The 21,740-nt window shown below is 38.2% G+C and overlaps 1 protein-coding gene across 25 annotated transcripts in view; it reads right to left on the bottom strand.

Annotated features, from left to right (window-relative positions):
- Ptprd (protein tyrosine phosphatase receptor type D) overlaps positions 1-21,740 on the bottom strand; it is a 403,506-nt gene that overhangs the window by 141,076 nt on the left and 240,690 nt on the right. For 12 of the 25 annotated variants that reach the window (XM_087183457.1, XM_021252829.2, XM_087183441.1 and 9 more), the window contains 4 exons: positions 15,216-15,333; positions 9,495-10,082; positions 8,969-9,069; positions 7,928-8,187 (listed from right to left, as the gene is read on the bottom strand). In XM_087183457.1, the coding sequence (XP_087039583.1) occupies positions 7,928-8,187; positions 8,969-9,069; positions 9,495-10,082; positions 15,216-15,333 (1,067 nt within the window). The remainder of the gene's footprint in view (positions 1-7,927; positions 8,188-8,968; positions 9,070-9,494; positions 10,083-15,215; positions 15,334-21,740) is intronic. The other 13 variants (XM_087183442.1, XM_087183447.1, XM_087183444.1 and 10 more) reach the window with 3 other exon arrangements.

Here is a 21,740-nt window from a genome sequence, read left to right as displayed (position 1 = left end):
GAAAACACACATATATACACATGTACTGAAATATATTCACCCACCTTTAAAAGAGGAAGCTATCACACAGAGGAAGCGAAGAGGGGAAGGTATTCCTGCACCCCAGGGACAGCAGTCAGTCACCAAGAGCAGGCACAGCGAAGCCTTGTTCTACTCATCCCATAGCAAACCCAGTCACAAACTCAACAAAGCATTGGTGCTCACAAGCTCTGTCTGCATAAACGGCATCTAGAGCTGAGCTGCCTAGTCCAGTAGCCCTAGGAGCCGTGGCTATGGAGCACTGGAAATGTGGCTGGCCCAAACTGGGATGCACTCTGACTGTAAACGGAATGCTGGGCTTTGAAGACTTTGTATGAAAAAATAGAAACTAAAATGTTTCAGAAACATTTTTATGATAGTGACCCATGTTAAAAGTATAATATTCTGGATCTACTGGTTTAAGTGAAATAGGCTATTAAATGAATTTCACCCATTTCCTTTGGAGTACTGTAGCTTCAAGAAGATTTAAAATTTCATAACATGGCTCTCATCATATTCACTGGACAGTGTTACCCTAGAACACTCTGAGGAAGAACCTGGAGATGTCTGCTCAGAACCTGGGATCTGCTACTCCTGTGCTTAGTGACCTCAGTGCTGGCGTGCGAATCTCAGTTCTTTGTCATCATGGTGAGATGCATCTGACACATCTTATTCACAAGGACTGATTATGTTCCACAAGACACAGGGAAAGGAACATATGAAACCCTGCCCCCCATAATCCAGCATTAGAGTCAAATCAGACAATTATACCAGAATCCTCTCTCCATGGTGCTCTGAACATCAATAGATACACAAAACTATATCATTTAGCTACTCATTTTCCTTACTACAAATCATGATGATGATCAAGAGGGTGAGGAGAAGGAAGACTAGGCATGTATGAGAGAGGCCAGGACCTTTTATTGTGTGATCTAGGGTAAGTCACCTCCTCCTAATCTCTAGCACCTACAGGATTTGCCCCACAAGTCCACCATGTGAAATGAGCATGGAGGAGAATGACAGAAGTTGCAACTGAGCATACAAAATGACACTGGAGATACACTTGGTAAACACACTTGTCACAGAACCTCTCACTTTTCATATCAACTGCAATGAGTCAGGAGAGCTTCTCTTCTCCCCATAACCAGATAGCTCCCATTGTCCACTTTCAGAATCACATAATCAAGGCTGTGCTGATGAATTCTATTAATTTTTCCTCTGCTTTCATATGTTGAGTTGCCATTCTGGTACACACGAAAAAAGAGTCCATTCTTTCTTGGTAGCACTCCCCTGCTATCCATTTTACTTGTGGCCTGGATAAGAATTGAACTGCCCTCCCCCACAGCAATTAATTACCAGTGTGGTCAGATATCTATAATCTTTTCTCTCCACTATTGCTAAAGCATTCATCTAGAGCAGTCAAAGTGAAGCTTGCCTCAAAGCCAATCATACACACTGAAAGAAATGGGGCATTGACAACCTGAAATTCTGTATTACAGAAAGCCTAGCTTGACCACGTTAAGTCCACACTTTCAACTCTGTTCTCTGCAAGTGAGGCTTTGTAGACACCCTTGTCCTTACCTAACCTGCAACTCAGCACTTCTCTAGGAATACTGCTTCCCTTGCAGTCATCTCATGTTTACTCATCTCTCCTCCCTTCCCATCTCTTCCTCAACTTCTCCAGCATCTCCTTTTGTCTTATGGAAGGTGTGTGTGTGTGTATGTGTGTAAGATTCAAACTCTCCTCTCTTCCTTGCAAACTCTGACATCAACCAGGGTGATTTTAACTTACACAGTGCTTCCCCAGGCTCCAACCAAGGCTCTCTCATTCTTCAGTTCTTCCTTTCCAAATCCTACCTCTTCTACACTACCTAAAATGTATGGTAGCCACTTGCTGAGCCTGAACTACAGGGAGCTGAACACAGCTTGGAAGGTGAGACACAGGGCAGAACAGTGCCACAAATCCATGATCGGTAATCTAAACAATCTAAGTGATGCTCACCACTGGGCAGTCAATCTTAGTGCAGTTTCTCCCTTTACCTCATCCTTCTATATTCCATAATGACTTCTTCAACTATTTTTCTCTAGCTTCAAACTTGGGAAGCAGATGGCCTTAGCTTTTATATACAGAGAAAATTTGAACAGTCAAAAATTCCCTCCCCATCTGCCTACCTTCACCTTTCCTTTCATATAGGAGAAGGGCTGCCCCTAGGTTTTAACTCCAATAGCTATTTCCTGAAGTGGTTCTTATTCTCTCACTTTCTTAGCAAGTTTATCAGACTCCTTACCCATTCTTTATCGTCTCTTTCAACTTCTTCCTCTTCATTTCATCCTACCCAGAGCTTTCAACTATGCATACATATCTGCCATTTGCAAAACCAAACAAAGCACATCCTTCTCTAGTCAATATCCCTTCTCTTCTGCCCCTCACTGCCAAAATTCTGCAAGAACTGCAATGTTCCTGCTGTTCTCCATATCCTTGCATTCTACTCATGCCTCACTGGACCTATCAATAGCCCCTGCCTCAGCATTTATCTATCTCACTGTCTTTGCAGGGATCTCAGGGACCACAATCCTGCTACTGCAAAGGAGAATTTTGATCTTCCTTTCCTTGTTTTTTCTAGCTTTATCTCTTCCTACACTAACTTTATTTCCTTAGCAGGGTTTATTATCTGCTACCTAGTTGTTAAATGATAATGTCCCTCAAGGCGCCGGCCAAGGCCTTCTCTTCATGCTCTTTTCTCATCCTAGGAGATCTCATTCCAATTCATGGAATAAGTTATTAGCTATATGTAAATTATTTACAGCTTCATGTCTCTAGCCAAGAACTCTCCTTTGAACTCCACAGATTTGTCAGATTCCGACATTATGGCTTCATTTCTATGTCACAAAGTACCTCCTCCTCACAGTGGTTAAAATCAAATAGCATGCCTTTTGAAATGAATCCTGCACTAATATGGTAGCACATCCATTTTGGCACTCATGCCAGACAGCTAGGCGTTACCCCTGATGGTGTGCTTTTCTGCCTTCACACCTCATGTCCAATCTAACACCTGGGCTCTCTCTTCCAAACTCTCTCCAGTGCCCTTCCCTCTCTCCGTCTCCACCGCCACACCTCTGGTCTCACTGCATCTTCTCATGCCCGGGCAACAGTCTCCTGACTTTCTCCATTGACTTCAGCCTTTTCCAGTCTAGTCTCTGAAATTTTTATTTTACAATATAAAACTGACTGTGCTATTTCTACTTTTTAAGGTATTTCAAACGAGCCTCAATACGCTTCAGATTAAAACTGAAACATATTTCAACACCCAGCTGAATCCTTGGGTCCACAACATCTGAGCTATGCCTTGATTAGCTTTTGGTATTTTGAAATGATCCTGATCCATTCTGTCTTCAAACCATTGATCGTTCTGCCTTACCTTCCTCAAAACTTCTGTTACTCCCTTAAGTTGATGCTTCTTTTTCCTCAAATATTACTTCACTTATTAGTTTCTAAATGGAGCTTTTCCTGACTGATTAGATCAATTATCCCTATTACATGATCTCAAATAGACTGTATTTCAGTATAAAATTTTCTTATACTGCTTAAGACATGCTTGTATATTTAGAAAACCCACGACTATAGCAGATAAACATACAATCTTCTCAAAATTAGCTTAACTTTACCATTTTGTCAGTGAGTTATTTTTTCACTGAGAAATGGAAGCGGGTGCAGTCTGTGATTCTCAGGGACATGTCTCTCTTAAGTCAGGTGGTTGAAATGTTTGGGGGTCCTTCTCCAGCAGAATTTCCAGCTCTCAGTTTTATCAATCTTTTTCTCCTTTCTAAATGACACCCTTAAATAGATTTTATAGAAAATATAACTCTTTGCTACGCAAAGATTTTTCTTTACCAATGTACACATAATTCTTGCTCTGATCTTACAGATGTTAAGGAAGATAGAGTGATTCAGATAGGAAAAGTAAAGTTGGGAGTTGATATGTGCCCTATAAATTCATATCAACCAAATCATATGGAGTAAAAGAACTCATTTGAAATGGAAAAAAATGCTTTTGGAGCTACATCAGCTTTATATGTAGGTAAAATTAAGGGTACATCCACTTTGCTTGTCTGTCTCAAGCTTGGAGTTTAGACTCCAAATTCGTTTTTCAATATAGACTTTTACTATTAAACTAATAGAAAAATAACCTCAGAATCAATATATCTACAAAGCCCAAGACTACTTATAAAGTTAGCTGTGTTTTCCCAGTATGTTACATTTAATTAGGTAAGTTAAATCTAACCTTCAGAATTTTAATTATATTAAGTAAAGTTTTACTAATTTCATTTAATATGTTATCAGCAAGGGGCCCAGCTCCATATAATTATATGAGAAGGCAAGCTCTGGTCTTTGCAGCAGTCACACTTCAAATTCTGCCAGGCTTTTTGAATTAGAAGTCTGTCTTAGCATTATTTAACTGTGAGGTCAAAATCTGCTCTCAGTTTAATGATAAATGTCAATCCTTGTATAATTTTTTTCTATGGTCATCTGGGTATATATTGTTGAAATCAAATTAATTCATGATAGAAAAACCATAACAGGTTGAATGATCTTTCCAGTTTCTATGTTTATATTAAAGGCATTGAATCTTTTTTAGCTATGAGGTATCAGCCAAGTAACTTTGCTGTTAAGACATACTTTCCTCATCTGTACAAAGGTGGAGTGAGAGTGCTGACCAGTGGGATGCATTCCCCTTAATCTCCACTCTGATATCTCCTGGCAACCTCCCAATGTATCACAGTTGATGCCTAACCTGCTTTCCTCTCATCTTTGCCTCTGTGCTGAGCAGGTTTTCTGGGCAGCCCTGCTCTGCTTGCTTCTGAGGGAGCTCTTAACTGGTTGGGAAGTACTTTGCACAGGGTGTGGCAGGGACCCTGGTTTGACTATAAATCTATGGTAACAGAAGCGGGGCCGCAAGTTATGATGTGAATCTGCAGCTGGAATGCACAGGTTCAAGTCCTTTCTTTCTGATGCTGATATTTGTGTCTAAAGCAAATCAGGCCCCCTCACAATGAGCTATCCAATGAGGAAGAAGCTTTTTAAAGCATGAAATTAGGTAAGGAGTGTCACGACCTTTAAATAGCATCTAGTAGAACTTCTACTAGTATTAACTATTATTAATATCAACACATGATCTTGGCCAAGAAGCTTAGTATCACTGGCCTCACTGTATTCAACAGGCAATGGAAAGAGTACCTGCCTCATGGGGTTATTATGAGGTTTAAATGGAGAATTCACATACCCTCAGTAATTGTAAAATACTATATAAATTTAATATTTTTAACAAATGTGATAAATTATTCCTCACTAAACAGCTAATAGTGTTACATTAATTTTATAAAGCCATAATGCAAGCCGCAGTCCCACAAATAACTTCTTACAAGAGAATTAAAATTAGACCCCTTAAAGTCAATACAAGCTGAGAAATTTAAAATTTCATAAAACACTCTCCTTCATTTCCACTTTACTAAGCATAAAATGGTTGCTATGAAAGTAATTTACAGGGTACCTTCTAGTAGCTTTTCTCATACAAACAGTATGATACATTTTTTGTTTCCTAACCACCCAGAGTAAAATGCTGCTTTATAAAGCCAGAGAAGCTGGATCAGCACCACTTACCTCTGAAGAATGGTGCATTGGTAGCTTTTGTGACCAGCATTTTGCCCACTAAATCTATTCAAACAATAAAGGTTGAAGCACCTAGAATTCCTGGTACCAGAAACTGTCCCACCCTTAGGATTGTTTCAGAAAGAATTTAACCTTTTTGGGGGAGAGATCTCTGCTTCTCTACATAAGACAATAAATACAGGAACCAAACATAAAGAATATAGAAGCAAGGAACCATGTCTTCACTGAATTTCTAAGAAACCATTTTGTTTTTAGGTGGTAAGGATTTGGAGGGAGAGCACCTCAGAGTTAACGTGGTTGAGATGAGAAAAGTGTAGTTTCTGGTAGTAAACCAGAGTCTTCAATAGCCAAAATTACACTGTGCTAGGAAACAAGTAGGAAGTGTTTTTTTCTGGATAGTTTTCATCTAAGCAAGTTAGCAACTTGCCCCCAGGTTCTGCTTCCTTTCTTCACTTCTCCCAAAGAATACAGAACAAGAGGCCACAAACACTTCTAATCTCTGAGCTTTCTAACCACTGCCAACGGCACATGATGGCACGGCACATTCAAAGCTTCTTCCAATTACTTGATCTGGCCCCATGAGTCAACCCAAAAACATGATGGGTAACTGTGCTACTGCCCTTTTAAGAAGCCCAGTGCACAAAAATTATTTATATATTTACTCATATATGTTATTAAGAAATATATACATATATATATTATTTTAGTAACTCCTTGCTTTTTATTTGCTATGGTTCTGATGCTTTTCTCACTCAAGTACTTTTCTAGTTTGGTCTTTTGTCTCACCAGAAAGCTATAACACTATTTTGGGAAACTTAAGTTAATTTCCAGGAAATAAATTTTTTGTCATGATAGTTTGCTTTTTTTTTTTTCTGTTTTGTAATTGTCTCTTCTCTCTATCACCACAGTTTTATCCCCTTTCTCTGACTATTTCAAATGTAGGAGAATAAACATTCATACATAGAGAAAAACTGAATAAGCTTAAACAACTTAATGAGAGAATACATTTTGTAATTTTCTCAATTCATTCAGAAGTTAGAACATGAAACTAAACTCTAGCACCAGTGGCCTAAAAATGCCCATTCCTAGGACAGGGTAAGGCATGTTAGAAGACAGTTTGGTCATTGGCTTCTATAGATCACTTTGTATATAACGTCATGAAAGCTCAATTAATAGTAATGCTCATGAATACACTATTTTCATTGTTCAACTATTCTGTCCTTAAATAGGCAGGGGTTTTTTGTATAATGCATTGAATATCTTTTTCCTGTTCTTTCATTATTTACAATGCTTTCACCTTTTCTAAATTTTTCTCATCCTTCAAGACTTGGATTAGACCTCAGCTTCTTCAGGGTTCCTCTCCTGACATCCATGTTCAGCTAAAAGGCAGTATTTACATTTCTGTGGTATCTGGAAGTGCTCACCCCATCATATTCACATTATCTGTTTTCTATATCTGTTCTACTCTAAGGTAGGCGTTTACCTCAATCATCTCTCTATTTCCTGATACAGCACTGGAAATAGAGGGCATACAGAATAACACTTGTTGGATACGAGCTGAAGAGTTCTAATAGATGAATAAGAGGTGTAACAGGGAACAAATGCTCATCTCTCTCGTCTCTGCGATGTTCTCTGTAGGAACAGTTCTCTCCCCTCCGCATCGCTGCGTAACTTTTTTTGAGCCCCAATTTAGATGTTGCTTTCTCCAGGACCCCCAGGCTGAAGGCCTAGCCTGGGTGAGCTCTACCCATGGCCTTCTTTCTTATCTAGTCTTATCTATCACAGGACTTGACTGTGACTGACTCTCATCCAAATTCTCCAATTAACTCCATTGTGTAAGTGCAGTGAGAAAGGCTGCTTCTCTCCATGGAGCCCTGAAATACTGCCTGACATTCTGGTGGTTGATTAACAATATATCTGCTATGTCTATGGCCTTGATGATAGTTTCATGGGTGAGTACTTATCACCAAACCTATGAGTTCTATACATTAAACATGTATGACATTTTACATATCAATTACACTTTAATAAAGTGGTATGAAAAATATCTTTCACTTTTCAAGAGAAATTCTGAGAACTGCAGAATAAATATACAAGTCAGAGTTTTGCTGGTATAAAAATATATCAATACTCCATTCTTGTCTTTGGTTTTCACGATGACAGCAAAAGAGTAGAGTAGGCAGCACTGTTCTTATCTACATGCAACTCTTGCCCGTACGCCTTGCCTGGCTGACAACTTACTTTATATTTTCATTTGCAGGAACTTCAGGCAGTTGCACAGTGATCATGCCATCCAAGTTGGTCTTTCCGATGAAGGTGGGCTTGGTGCGGAGAACATCCGGTGCAGTCTTTGCCGTCACCCTGTGCTGCAGCCCACCAGCACTGTTTCCGCGATTTGTCAGCACAAACGAGTAGGACTTCTCTGGCTTCAGGTTGACAATTAACTTCTGTGTGGCACGGCCATCCACTTCTTCCACCATTTTTCCATCATCGTAAAGAATCTAAAGAGATACAACCCATTAGAAAAGTTTGGTTACCTGAGAAGCGAAGTGTATCATCTAAGCAAATGCTGACTCAGTGCTAGAAAATCTAGGTCAGGTGAATTCTAAGTCTGGGTGATTCCTGAGCCCCTAAGTATTTAAAATTGAGGAGATTACATCAATTTTCCTACCAATTCTTACAATATAATGATATAATGTTGCTATCAAAATATACAATGAAGAAAAACGCACTAACTTTGAAATGTCTTACCTGTGTGTTATCTGAATGGAATGTGTACACAAATGCTCAAAGTTTTCAACATACTATCCATATCATTTTTCTAAAGGTTTCAATCATATTCTAAGTATATTCTTACATTCCAAAATACTTTCCTCCTCGTTCACAAACATGTATGTCTTGCTAATTTTTCTCTATCTGTATCAATGGTAAAGCAGAGTTTATAAAGTGCCAAGAATTCAGACGAATAAACAAATTCAAGAACTCCCAGAATCCTGTGTTTTTATAAAAGGTAGTAATCACGTGAATTTCATTCTCTGGTGGAAAGGCACTAGGATGTAAAATGTTCAAGTCCTCTACATGTAATGTCAGCCCTGGGGTACAGCTCCTGCCTCCATTAGGGTGGAAAAGCATGCCAAAGAACCAGACTCAGTCTCCTACACAAAAGTCACAAATGCAAACAACAAGTAGATGCCCAAATCAAATTAGTCTGCAAGAGTTACAAATAACTTACCCTGAGGAAATGCCCTTTCCACTTTTTACCCATGATATAAAACAACTTACTTTGAAAGGCATGGCAGAATTATAATTCTCTGGAATCTCCCAAGACAGTAACACTGATGTCTTCATTACTGCTTTGACATGAAAATTTTTTGCGAACACTGCTGGAAAAGGAAAAACAGTGTATTTAAACTATTCCTAAAGACATCGGACCTGTCCTTTTCACCACGGATCATAGGGCTTACACTAGACGCTGTCTACATTGATCACAGTGATTTGCCTACCTGTGTAGAGCATTGATTTTAATACTCATTCTCATAAAGATCTCTCCTTCCTCTCCAATTCATCCAACTACATTGTGTTTTCCTTACCTGATGACATTGGGGTGCTGTCGGCCAGACTTGCTTGGCATTCTACAAGTGAAATCTAATGCATCCAAAATGTATTAAGTTTTACATACGTTACCTTTTGGTTTTTGCTGAATCTATTAATATGAATGGGACGATCAGTTATTTATAGGTTGCAAATACTGATTTCCAAAGACTGATATTCCTTTAAAGGAGGAAGGCCACAAGCAGACAAATCCTACCTTGATCCACAGGCAGTGTCCTGAACTGGACACTGGGACTATATGGCCCGGGCCCTTTGCTCGTGTGAGCACGTACTTTTACATCATATGTGGTATCTGGTTTTAAGCCAGTGAGTGTCGTGGAGGTGTCAGCTGGAACAATAAGCTGCTCCACTGGCAGAAGGGGAGTGTTGATATCCCTGTACAGAAGGGTATACTTGGTGATGACGCCATTTCTCTCTGCCAGGACTGGTGGCTGCCAAGATAACTGAACGGAGGCTGATGCAGTGCCTTCCGAGTGGAGGTTTTGAGGGAATCCGGTTGGAACTTCTTCGGGAACAGAAATTTCTTTCACCATCTCCTCCCCAAAGCCCACTTTGTTTCTGGCCGAGAGCCTGAAGATGTATGATGCTCCTTTGTGGATGTCTGTAGCTGTGAAATGATCTTCTTTTTCAGAGAACTCAAGAGTCGTGAATGGCTCCATATCCTTGCGGCCAAATTTTAGGCGATAGCCCTGAAGGGGTCCAAATGTGTCCGCAGGGGCGTGCCACTGAATGAGAGCAGTGTTCATCTGAGTATGGTTGATCACAAGCCGGGGTTTGCCTGGAACTAAGCACAGAGGATGGGGCAGTGAGACCAGCCAGTGTGGATGCCCACACTTTCGTTACTGTAGAGGTGAGTACAAGGGAGAGAGCTACTGAACACATCCAGCTCTGAACCCAGAGCCTAAACCCTTACCCAGGCCAGTTTACTTACAAGATAAGAAAACAAGAGTATAAAACTATGTTTCCTGTAGTCTGCTAGTATTAATCACAATTGTTACCATTGAGAATACCGTGGCAAGCTTCTTGTGGTGAGGAATTAGTTCCCTAAGTACAGAATTTATTTATTTTAAAGTTAAGTGAGGTAGATAAAGAGGTCTAATCTACTCTAACATATAAATTTTAAAGGAGACTAATTTATTCCTGGAGTACATACAGAAAGATATTGACAAAACCACTGGTTTTCTTCAGGAATTTGTCTAAAAATGGGGAAAGAGAAGAAAATATAACTGCAATCAAAACTAAACCAAATTCATTGAAAGAAGATGACAGATAGTACAAAAGGAGAGAAGCAAAAAGATTTTTAAAAAACAATGGAAACATGAAGAGGTAATATATAAATGTCAATCTCATGCACTATCTGTTTATCTTCTTCATTTTATGTATCAGAAAGTTGCAGCCCAAAAGGAGATGGGTTCTGTCCAATGACACATTCTTTAAGATATTTCTCATCCTTAAGCAATGGAGCAAGTCTTGGTTCCTGTGCTAGGCACATTCATAGTAGGCTTATATGAGTATATTCATACTAAGTTTATATAACTCAGCTAACCTACAGTGTATGAAAAAACAGCTCCTGAAGTTTGCAGTAGCAATTATAAAGACAGTGTTAAAGGTGAGCCCAGGAACAAAATCATTATTTATTCACTGTTTCTCAGGGAAAAGACATTCAGCCATAACAGTCAACTAGAAAATTCTCACAGCACAGCCTATTCATAAATTGGAATGTACTTGATTTATTTTTATTTTTTAAATCAAACTCATATGTCATTTTTAGAGAGGTTAATTTATCTTTATTTTAAAATTTTCTTCATAATTTATTTCAAATATATATACTATCTTTTTAGTTTTATGTGGCACTTTAAGGTAGACATGGGCAGACTCCAATAATTTCCATGCACACACAGCACTTCCGCCACTCCCCTATTAAAATAAGAGTAATGTGATAAGAAGGAAACACTGGAGTCTGTGCCAAGAAATATCTATGGTGAAATGGGGTGGTTGGCAGAAAATATTATCTTTCAACAAAGATATTTAATTGACACTATGGGGTAGAAACGTAACTATTTAAGTCTCCCATTCAACAGAGATAATGGATTTTATTAAATTTTATTAAAATTTTCCAAAATTCTGGCTGCAAGGAACTGCATAATGGTATGTACACTGCACAGCTTCTCTTGCTAAGAAGCATGCAAAGCTAGGATAAATAAAAGTACTTTGAATATATTGATAAAAACCACAGATGTAAATTATACTCTAATATTTCTTAGTTGTGAGATTTTTTCTGCAGTTTCACTTTAGAATACAGTACTGGTAAGGTACAAATCTGAAGAAATGTATTTGCCAGTGAATTCTAAGGAAAAAAAAAACAACTAACTCTGTGAAAATGTTCATCTGTTCTTCAGTGGGAGTCAAAGTTAGAATGGAGAAATGTACATTGTTTTCAATGCTGGTATACTGGGACATAACAGATTGTTCGCGTGAAATCTTGAGACTGATGTTCTACAAGTCATAGCACAGCTCGGACCTACTGGCTTCCATTGTGGTGCCAGGAGCATCTCAATCTTGTCTCCATTGCCAGAAGCATGCTACTACTCCTTGCCCAGGAAGCAGTCTAACTGAGCCTGAAATCCATGAGATGACCAGCCTGGAAGCACCAGGCAGTTCGAGTGTAGGATTTAGTAAAGAAGTGAAGATGGTGGCAGCTAGAAAAGGAACTTCCAACACCCCCTCAGGAGGGGCTGGCCACATGAAGACACCTTAAATCTTCATAAATGTATGCATTATAGAAATAATACATGCAGCTTCAATGAGGGGTTAGGGCTCTGATGAGTTGATATTTTACCAAGGGAACAAGGAAAAGGAATTAGGAGAATTCTCCAGCATTCCACATATGTTTAAAAAAGTATTCTCCAGAAGCTCATGTAATACCAATAGAACCATTCAATTTGGGGCTTCCAGAAACTGTAGGTATGAGACACCTAACTATTCTCATTCTACAGCATCGTATACTCTGGCACACAGGCATTTGAGTGGGAAAATACAGACCATATAGCAGGGGGCTATGCCATCTAATTCCCTAGTTAGGAGAATGAAGAAGCAGAAGAGATGGTGCTACACAGGAAGTCTTGCTCAAGGTTTCTAATGCCACTAGGGTGGTTGTGTGGGCTATTTCTAAAGGTTATACCAACAGCTGAGCTGATGAGAGCTGGAAGGATGGAAGACTTCAATAAACTCTCAGAGGGGCTTCTTAGTCAGCATTAGCACTGTCTTAATAAACATGGTGGGGAAACAGAACAGATGCAGCAGCAAGGTGAATAAGCTCACACTAATTTATATCAGCACAGAAATTCTTCTTCGCTTTAGGTTTTTATTTTACTTTTGCTGTGGTGAAGAAAAAACTCTTTAATTCCTCTTATTACTTTCTTCCCCCCTAAAAGCCTTTTAGGGCTTCATAAATGGTGTACAGGTGCAGTTAACCCTAACTATTTCACAATAACAATCTCTGGGAGGAAACAAAACCCTCAGTTACAATGCCTCTGAAGACAAAGCAGCAGCAAGCAGGGACTGGTCCCACCCTACTATTTCCAAATTCTCCACATCACTGCCATCTTTTGATCATCCTTAAATATATCTGTTCAGGGTCAAGGATTTAGTTCAGTGGTTCTGCTGCCTGCCTTGCAGGAACAAGGTCCTGAGTTCGATCCCCGGTACCAAAAAAAAAAAAAAAAAAAAAAAATATATATATATATATATATATATATATATATATATATATATATATATATGTTCAGTAAAGTACTGAAATTCATGTAAAATACAGAGAAAATGTCACACCAATGATTTCTTTCTGGTTAACTTAAACATCAAGGCCTCAGGCAGTAGACTAACTGTTATGATACAGAACAATGGGAATATTAACAGAGAAACTACAAACATGTCAGAATCATTGAAACATAAAAGCCAATACTTCATTCAAAAGCATCCCTCAGGTTACATAAATCTTACAACCATAAATCTTATAAGCAGAACTTTTGTTTCAAAGGTATGACTGGTTACAGATCCTTGATAAAAATGTATAATAGACAATTTTATTCTATAACCAGTAATTGTAGTGTAAAAGTAAAATTTCATGAGAATTCTTTATTTTTCAGCCATACAAATACATGAGGATATTTTTGTGACAGCCTACAAAACAAAACAAATTAATATGGTCGCTAATTTTATAAGGATAAACCATGATAGGGAGTTCTGACAATGGATACGTTGCCAGGAAAGGAAATTGAGAGCTTTTCTCTTGAAGGGATGATAAAATCTGTTGGTCTCGCTTTCATCCCAGGCTCAGTAATGTTAAAGCAAATTTAGGCATCTAAATTATAAGCATTTCTTATCCCAACATCCAAGACTGTTGATTAAGAAAGACCTGAAACTGTGAATTAAAATTTCACAAGAATTCTATCTATGAATAAAATGCACATTTCTAAGAAATATTTTGCATTGTGACTAAAGAGTGACAACCTAGTTTAAATGACATTGAACTGGATAAGGCAGTTTCTTAATCAACGATTCATAAACCTTAGCTATAAATTCTCAACTTTCTCCTCCACATTCTAGGACCACGTTATAGACAATAGGAGTTTGGTGTTTCGTGTAAGACTTTTCATACAGCTGTGAAAGTAGGTGAAAGAAATCTATTGGCCTCAATTTTAGATACAATTTCAGGAGCTTGACATGGTCATTTACCATCATGCCCCTCAATGAAAATGGATTTCCTAATCAGGAAGTCAAATTAGTTCAATACTATAATATTCTCTAGAAAACAAAGAATACACAGCCTGTAAGGCTCTGCTTAGAATATTTGCCATCTGCAATCCTGCTGCTTGAGGCAGTTCCAGGTGGTAGGACACAAGCAAGGCAAATCTTATGACATTTAGACAAATTTGGCAGTGAGCATGGCACCCAGGAGGGTAATCAACATCACAGCTGCTCTTTGCTTTATGGCGTTACACAGAGGTGTGTTCCTTAAAAGTTGTGTGAGAAGTGATTCGGGAGGAGTAAATCAAATCATAGCTTAAATGTTCCATGGGAAATTTCTATATGAAGGGACTGGAGGAAAATCCCTTTGTAATTATCTCTTAATTTATTGGTTTTACAATGCCAGATCTTCCTTCATGCTGGCTTCTAATGTGGCCAAACAGAATAAATCTACAGAGCACAGAAGAGGTTTTGTCAGAAAGGGGCAATTTTATATTAGTCAGCTTTCTCAAAATTCTTCATTTTCTTTCCTGTTCCCCATAGTTTGCCTTCTTCAGAATCCTCAGGGCAGAGGGGAAGGAGGAGAAAGTGATAACAATAAAACAAAGTGAGGAACAAATTCAAGATGGCAGCTCCTCTAAGAAAGGGCTAGTTGTTGGGGAAGATTGAAGTCATTAGTGACTTCGCTGCCTAGATGCTTCTTTCTGGACTTTCATGTTCAGAGCTCCTTCCCATTTAAATCTCAGTTTAAATACCCATCCTCTATAAGATCTTAGCCCAGAAGGGGTTTCTGATACTTATTATGCCTATATACCTTCACTTTTCATCTTATCATAACCCGTTTATTATATACACATTTGTTTACTGACTAAATAGTCTAGGGCAGAAAATGAACTGCATGGGAGCTGATTATGTTTATGGTAATGGTGCCAGACACATGCTAGGCATTTAAAAAGTATTTGCTGCTTGTCTGATGGAATAATTTAGATAAAGCGTGTATTTGTATTTTTTTTCTCCTGAACTAAGAAAAAAAATTATAAAAGTTGACCATAATGTGTGCTTCTTTCCTCTGATTTTATCATAATAAAAGAATAACAGAATCCACTCATTCCACTTAGAACGTTAGTACCAGTTAGTTCAAGGCTCAAATACACACAGACAGGATTACCTGCCCCAGTGGTGGACACCAGTTTGGGTTTGCTGCGAGCACCGTCGCCTTTCGTGGTGTAGGCTGTGACGGTGAGGGAGTAGGAAGTTTCAGGCTGTAGCCCAGAAATGATCATGTCCTGAAATGACACAGGAGAGTCACACTGAGTTAAAACACACCACAAACGCTGTAGGTAAAACTAGACCATCCATCCTCATTCTGTGCATGCTCAGACATCCTCTGAAGCCATGCTAAGCACTGGACATTTCATGCCTGAAGCTCATGCTAGAGAGATCTGCTTGCATGCTGACATTGAATTTGGGTCTTCGGGTAGCCTAAGAAGCAGCTTTGAGGAGAGATTAGTTAAAAATCCAAAATCTGGAGCTAGACTTCCTGAATACTTGAATCTAAACCTGTCTTCTCCACTAGCTTGGCAACCCAGATCAAGCGAGTTTCCCGATCTGTACCTTCCTTTTCCACCTGAAAGTTGAAATAATAATAGGTTCTCAGAGATTACTGGGGGATCAAATGGGTTCTACCAGGTAAACTGCATAACTGTGCCTGGCTCCTAGTGAGCATCCCATAAACTCACTGTTATTTTATGCCAACAGCTTTCCCTGAACACCCGCTGCAGCCAGCCCACAGACTGGGGCAGGGCAGATGCCAGCGCAATCTGTCCTATCACCAGGTAAGCAGTTTGCCAGATGGTTGATCTTTGGGACCTAGATATTCTGAGAGCCCAAGGATTTTCTTAGGACTCCAGGAACTCACTGTTAGCTAATTGTAAGGCCTATGAAGAAAATCATTATACACTGAAGAGAATTTTCTGGCAATCTAGAGAGTAGGCCATAAAACCAAGACTATAACAGAAGCTGTGTCCTGCGGTATCACTAATACGTATTTCAGTCTGACTGGAAAACATTCAATTTCACCAACTACATACAAAATCTCTTCGTTTTCTTTTAGCAAAGGCCCAAAGTTGTGGTGGCTGGAAGACCAGATGACCTTTGAACCCATTCTTCCAAATCAGAGCTTGTAGAATTCTTTAGAGTGCTGCCTACCAACTTGTTCTAGAGTTTTCTTCAGAGCTCTGCATCCAGACATACAAACACACCCATACACAACATGATACCAAAAGTACTTTGGATTTTTTGGCACAGCTGTTTTAAAAGTGAATATGAATAAATTTAAGAAAATATACACTGTCACTGTATTCGAAATCTCAAGACAGTGTGAGTGTTAAGTGAACGGACTAGAATGTATGGAGTACGGCAGGATTTTTTTTAGTCAGGCTGTTAACAGGTATTATCAAACTCAATTCGTGATGCTGATCTCCAGTATGACAGCTTTTGACAAGGTGTTTTCTCAAAAGAGTAGGAATATCATCATTGCAGAAACTGAAGCATTTCAGAATCATCCTGAAGACCCATGGGAGATTTTTTTTCTGCCAGAAAAACAAACTATTTGTGGAAAGTATTTTCTTTCAGGACCTTGAAATGGTCTAATATTCCAAAAGATATCAAAAGCATGTAAGCCATCTCATAGCAGTATTGTAAATGAGGGTAGTAGATACACTGTTTGTTCCAAGGTCCCCTTAGATTATTGCTGAAAAGCAAACAAGTCTGCAACTTACAAGAAAGGGTTGGTTCTACTACCAAGGTATCTGGCAATCTGGGCCTTATGTAAGCTCTTCATTCATACAACTGGATTTAATCACACGTCTTTTCTCTTGCTCAGGTCAGCATAGGATACCATAGGTAACATGGTTTGAAACTGGCAAATCCCCTCCAGCAGGATAACCTCAGCTGGACACACCTCTACCTGCCATGATTACATCACCTCAAGAGCCAGGGTTTCTTTCTTTAAGGGGAGGGTGCGCTTCCTTTGCAGTTTTCAGATCCTCAGTGAGGCAGTTTATTGCATACAATGCCCACAGTTCCTCATGTTCCTTCTCTGCTCCTGCTGTGCCACCCAGCTGATCCCTGTTTGCTGAAGGATGACCTTGCTGAGGTCTTGTTATAGCATTGGTGTGCTGTATTTCTATCCAGTTCTGGAAAATCTGTGTTAATGCTGAAACCTGAAGTAATTATTTCTATTTCCCAAATTTATCTCCATCCCTTACTTTCCCGCTGAGTTAAAGTAGCATATATATTTTCAAAGACTGCTGAACATCTCCCTATGATTACTCCAGTGTTATCTCAAATTCAGTGAAACAAACTTAAAAATATTCCCCAGACACAGACCCCTTCCTCACATAGTTTAATGAATAGTAACACATCTTTAAAGTTTATGTACTATCTTTGACTTCTTTCTTTGCCTCAATACTCAGTCATCAAGCTTTTGTCAAATCTTCCTTTAAAATAATGATAACTCTCCCTTTTTCATTTCTGCCATCTCAACTATGTTGAATTTTGATCAATTCATGAATAAATCATTAAAATAACTTTTTATTTGTTTTTATACTTGCTATATTTTTACCCTAATTTATCACTAAATCATTGTTTTTTAAACAGTAGGTAATGACTCCACTTAGTAGGTCAAGAAATAAAATCACTTCAGTCGGTCATGACCAGCATTTATACAAAAACAAAGACCAAAAAAAAAAAAAGGAATAGACTTAAATATAAAATATTCAGAGTTGGAAACTGGAAGGAAGCTCCCCTGTTGCCATCCCAACATCCTAGGGCAAAGAAGGTGAGCCGCGCAGGCACCAGAAGCAGCCCCACCCCCACCCCGTGGAAATGAGAAGACATGTAAACAAGTCTCAAAAACAGACTTCTGGATCACCTACAGCAATCCCAAAGGGAAAGGAGATGGAATAATCTGATACTCAACTACCTGGACTCTCTGAACTGGCAACAAAAGAGTATCTGGGAAAAATGAAATCAGAAATAATTACTCAGATAACAGCAAAGATTTTGCTCATGGTGCAAGACATGATTAATAAATCTAGAGAGGACACAGATTAAAAAAATAGAGGATCTGAGGAACATGATGGAATCCCAACATAGGAAATAAATGGAATCCATAAAACAGATGCAAACAGATTTCCAGGAGATTAAAAACTCCATCGAAAGTCTGCATAGCAGAATGAACCAATGTGAAGGCAGAATTTCAGATATAGAAGAAAAGATTACAATTAGCGACCAGGAAAAGAAAAGTTGCTTTAAAATTGTAAAGGAACATGAGAAATCAATCCAGCAGCTGCTAGATGATGCAAAGAAGAATAACATAAGACTGATTGGAGTCAATGAAGAAAGAGGAGAGAGTGCAGATGACATAAAAAAACTGTTCATAGAGGTGATGGTAGAAAACTTCCCAAGGAGGGGAAAAGAACTTGACATACAGATAAGTGAGGTATATAGGACTCCAGGTAGCCTTGATCAAAAAAAATCTACACATAGGCATATAATAGTTAGGATTCCAGAAATCCAACAGAAGAACAAAATTCTACAAGCAGTGAGAGAAAAGAAACAAATCACATAGAAAGGAAAGCCCATCAGAATCACAGCAGACTTCTCAATGCAAACCCTCAAGGCAAGAAGAGCTTGGAGTGATGTATTGCAAGCCCTAAAGGAAAACAGTCTCCAACCCAGATTGATGTACACTGCAAAACTATCTTTCAAAATTGATGGTGAAGTAAGATACTTTCATGACAAAGAGCACCTCAGGAACTTCATGAATACCAAACCAGAACTCCAAAAAATTGTAGACAGTACCCTAGGAAAAGAGAAGAGGATCACAACCCCAGGAAACCCAGCAGAATGAATCCACTGGGCGTGACAAATTAAAGGGGGAGAATCCAACAAAAAGAAAAAGTCATGACAAGGCTTTTAAAACTTTTGACTTCATCTCCCTAATGAGTGTATAATTCAATCTTATTATTGTACCGATTAGCATTTTTCTGATTCTAGAGTTGTACACCTTTCCTTGTGCTGTACTGGCTATTTATCATGTTCTTACGTCTACTTTTTAATTGGGTTGTCTATTAAAGAGCTGTAAGAATTCTTAAAATATTCTGGTCATAAGTTATATGTATTGTAAATATGGTCTGTTTAAGGACTACTTTTCATTTTAATGATGTCATTTAAAGTTCTAAATTTTGATGGAATCCCATTTATCAATTTTTTTCTTTTATACATCATGTCTTTTGTATCCTAGGTAGTTCTTGCCTACCCTGAATTCATAAACATTTTCCCTTATAATTTCTTCTTAAAGTTTTATATTTTTAGGCTTTCATATTTAGGTTCATAGATTCCTTCAAGTTATTTTCATGTATGGAAATAAAGGGTTAAAGTTAATTTTTTATATACAGATACCAGGTGTTCTAGTGCCGTTTGCTGAAAACACTATCTCTGCCTTCCTTGGCTCTTGAATTGAGTTTATATTCTATAAAATGCTAATGTTAAATAATCTTTCAAAACTCACTGGACCATATATGTGTGGTTCTATTTCTAGATTCTCTGTTTTATTCAAATGATCTATATGTCTTTCCTTACACCAACACTACCTTAATTACTGTAGCTTTAGAAGAAGTCTTAAAATTAGGTACTAAACGTCTTCCAACACTATTTTTGTTGTTTTTTTTTAACTTTTCTAGGCCCTTTGTACTCCTACATAACTTTTAAATTTCAATATCCAATTCTTCATTTATAGCAAGTATACACAGACCTGAATTTTATATATACCTTGTGTTTTCTAATCCTGCTAAATACAAATACAAGTTCTAGGGGCTCCTAGAGATTTCTTAGTATTTTCTCTGTAGATGATCATTTCATCTACATATAAAGATTTTGCTTCTACCTTGCCAATCCTATCCTAATTTTGTCATTTTATTGCCAGACTATTTTGGTGGGGCCTAGGTTTCAAAGTTTAATGGACAGATAAAGAGTAAGCATATCTGCCCTTGTTCCCCACCTTAAGGAGAAAGCATTGTATCTTCTCCATTTATATAAGGCATTCTCGCTGGAAGTATGGAGTACATGTATTTAATCTGTTGAGAAGGTTCTGTTCTACTTCTAGTCTCCTGATAGTTTTTACCATGAACAGCTGTAGAATTTAGTCCAATACTTTTTCTCCAACTAGTGACTGGATCCTATGGCTTTTTCCTTTCCTCTGTTAAAATGGTGACTTTTGGGGGTGGATCTTCCAATGCTGAACCAACACTGCCATCCCTATAATAAAACCACTTTCTACATACTTCCAGATCTGACTTCTAATAGTTTGTTTTTTTAAACAAATTTCTATCTATGTTCATACTTTTTTCTTCTATTATTCTTTATTCAGTTTTAGGATTAGCACAATGTTGAGTTCCTAAAATGAGGGAGAAGTATTCCTTCTTTTTTCTGCTTTAATTGATATAATTTATCAGTTAAAATGTATATGAGCCTGCTGTTGTCATACAGGTAGGTTTTCAAGCTAGGAATATTCTTCCTTTAATAGGTGCTACTCAAATTTTATATTTCCTCCAGAGTTAGTTTCATTAATTTCTCTTTCAAGGTACTTATTAGAAGTTGTCAAATTTATTTCAAAAAAGATTTTTGTAATATGCTTTTTATATCCTTTTAAATTCTGTACAATCTGACATAATGTATCCTAGATCTTGATATTGTAATTAAAAAATGTATAATTGATATTGTGTAATAGGAAGAAAAGGTCTAAAGAAGCAGGGGAAGTGGGAGGGGTAGGGGAAAGGAAAAAAGGGAAAAGAAAAAATATGAGAAAAGGAAAAAAATGGAAACAAAATCTTTGCAAATAGGGAAGGTTGGAGTGGGTGAAGGGAGGGCAAGGGAAGGGGAAAAAAAAAGAACCAAGAGACTCATGCAATGGTACAAGATCCCAATGTAACTGTATTTTATACCGAAAATGTACCAATAAACTTAATGGGGGGTAAAAATGTTCAGAGTTTATTATGTGTTTATTGCATGTTTTCCTAAACTCTTTTTTCAGTTAAACATATGTGTGCATTAACAAATGTATTCCTTACTGTGAGTCATTGTTACCACTGGGATCCAAAAGATATCCCCCAAAGAGCTCCCTCTGAAGTACTGAGTACTGATGGGCTTTTGATAAAGGATTGGATGATGTGCCCTCTAACATGGGATTATGGGAAGGGACAGAGACATAATGCGGGGCCCGGATGAAGGGAGTGGACCATGGACACAAAGTCTTAGGGACCTTATCTGGTCCCCAAGCCCTTTCCTTTCTGACTCTTTGCTTTTCTCTCTACTTCTGGACTGCCATGAACTTAGCAGCTTTCCTCTGCCATGCCTTCCTACTGTGATGTTTCTGCTTCAACACAGGCCTGATAGCAGTGGAGCCAGCTGACCATGGACTGATTCTCTGAAATGATGAGCCAAAATAAATCATTTCTCCTTTAATCTGTTTCGTGACTGTCACAGTCACAACAAAAGTTTATAAAATATGCTACATTGTCAATCTACGAGAACTTATACTTTGTGCAGATCTTCCAAGATTCAAGCAAACCTTGTGCTTTTGCAATAAACTCATATACTGAATGAAAGAATACCTTCCTTACAAACTTGA

This window comes from Heterocephalus glaber, unplaced genomic scaffold, assembly GCF_053883595.1.
Source record: "Heterocephalus glaber isolate CG9 unplaced genomic scaffold, H.glaber_assembly_v1.0 deba00001481, whole genome shotgun sequence".
NCBI lineage: Eukaryota > Metazoa > Chordata > Mammalia > Rodentia > Bathyergidae > Heterocephalus > Heterocephalus glaber.
The sequence above is the reverse complement of the archived record's forward strand: the minus strand, read 5'-3'. Positions and strand labels throughout refer to the sequence as shown.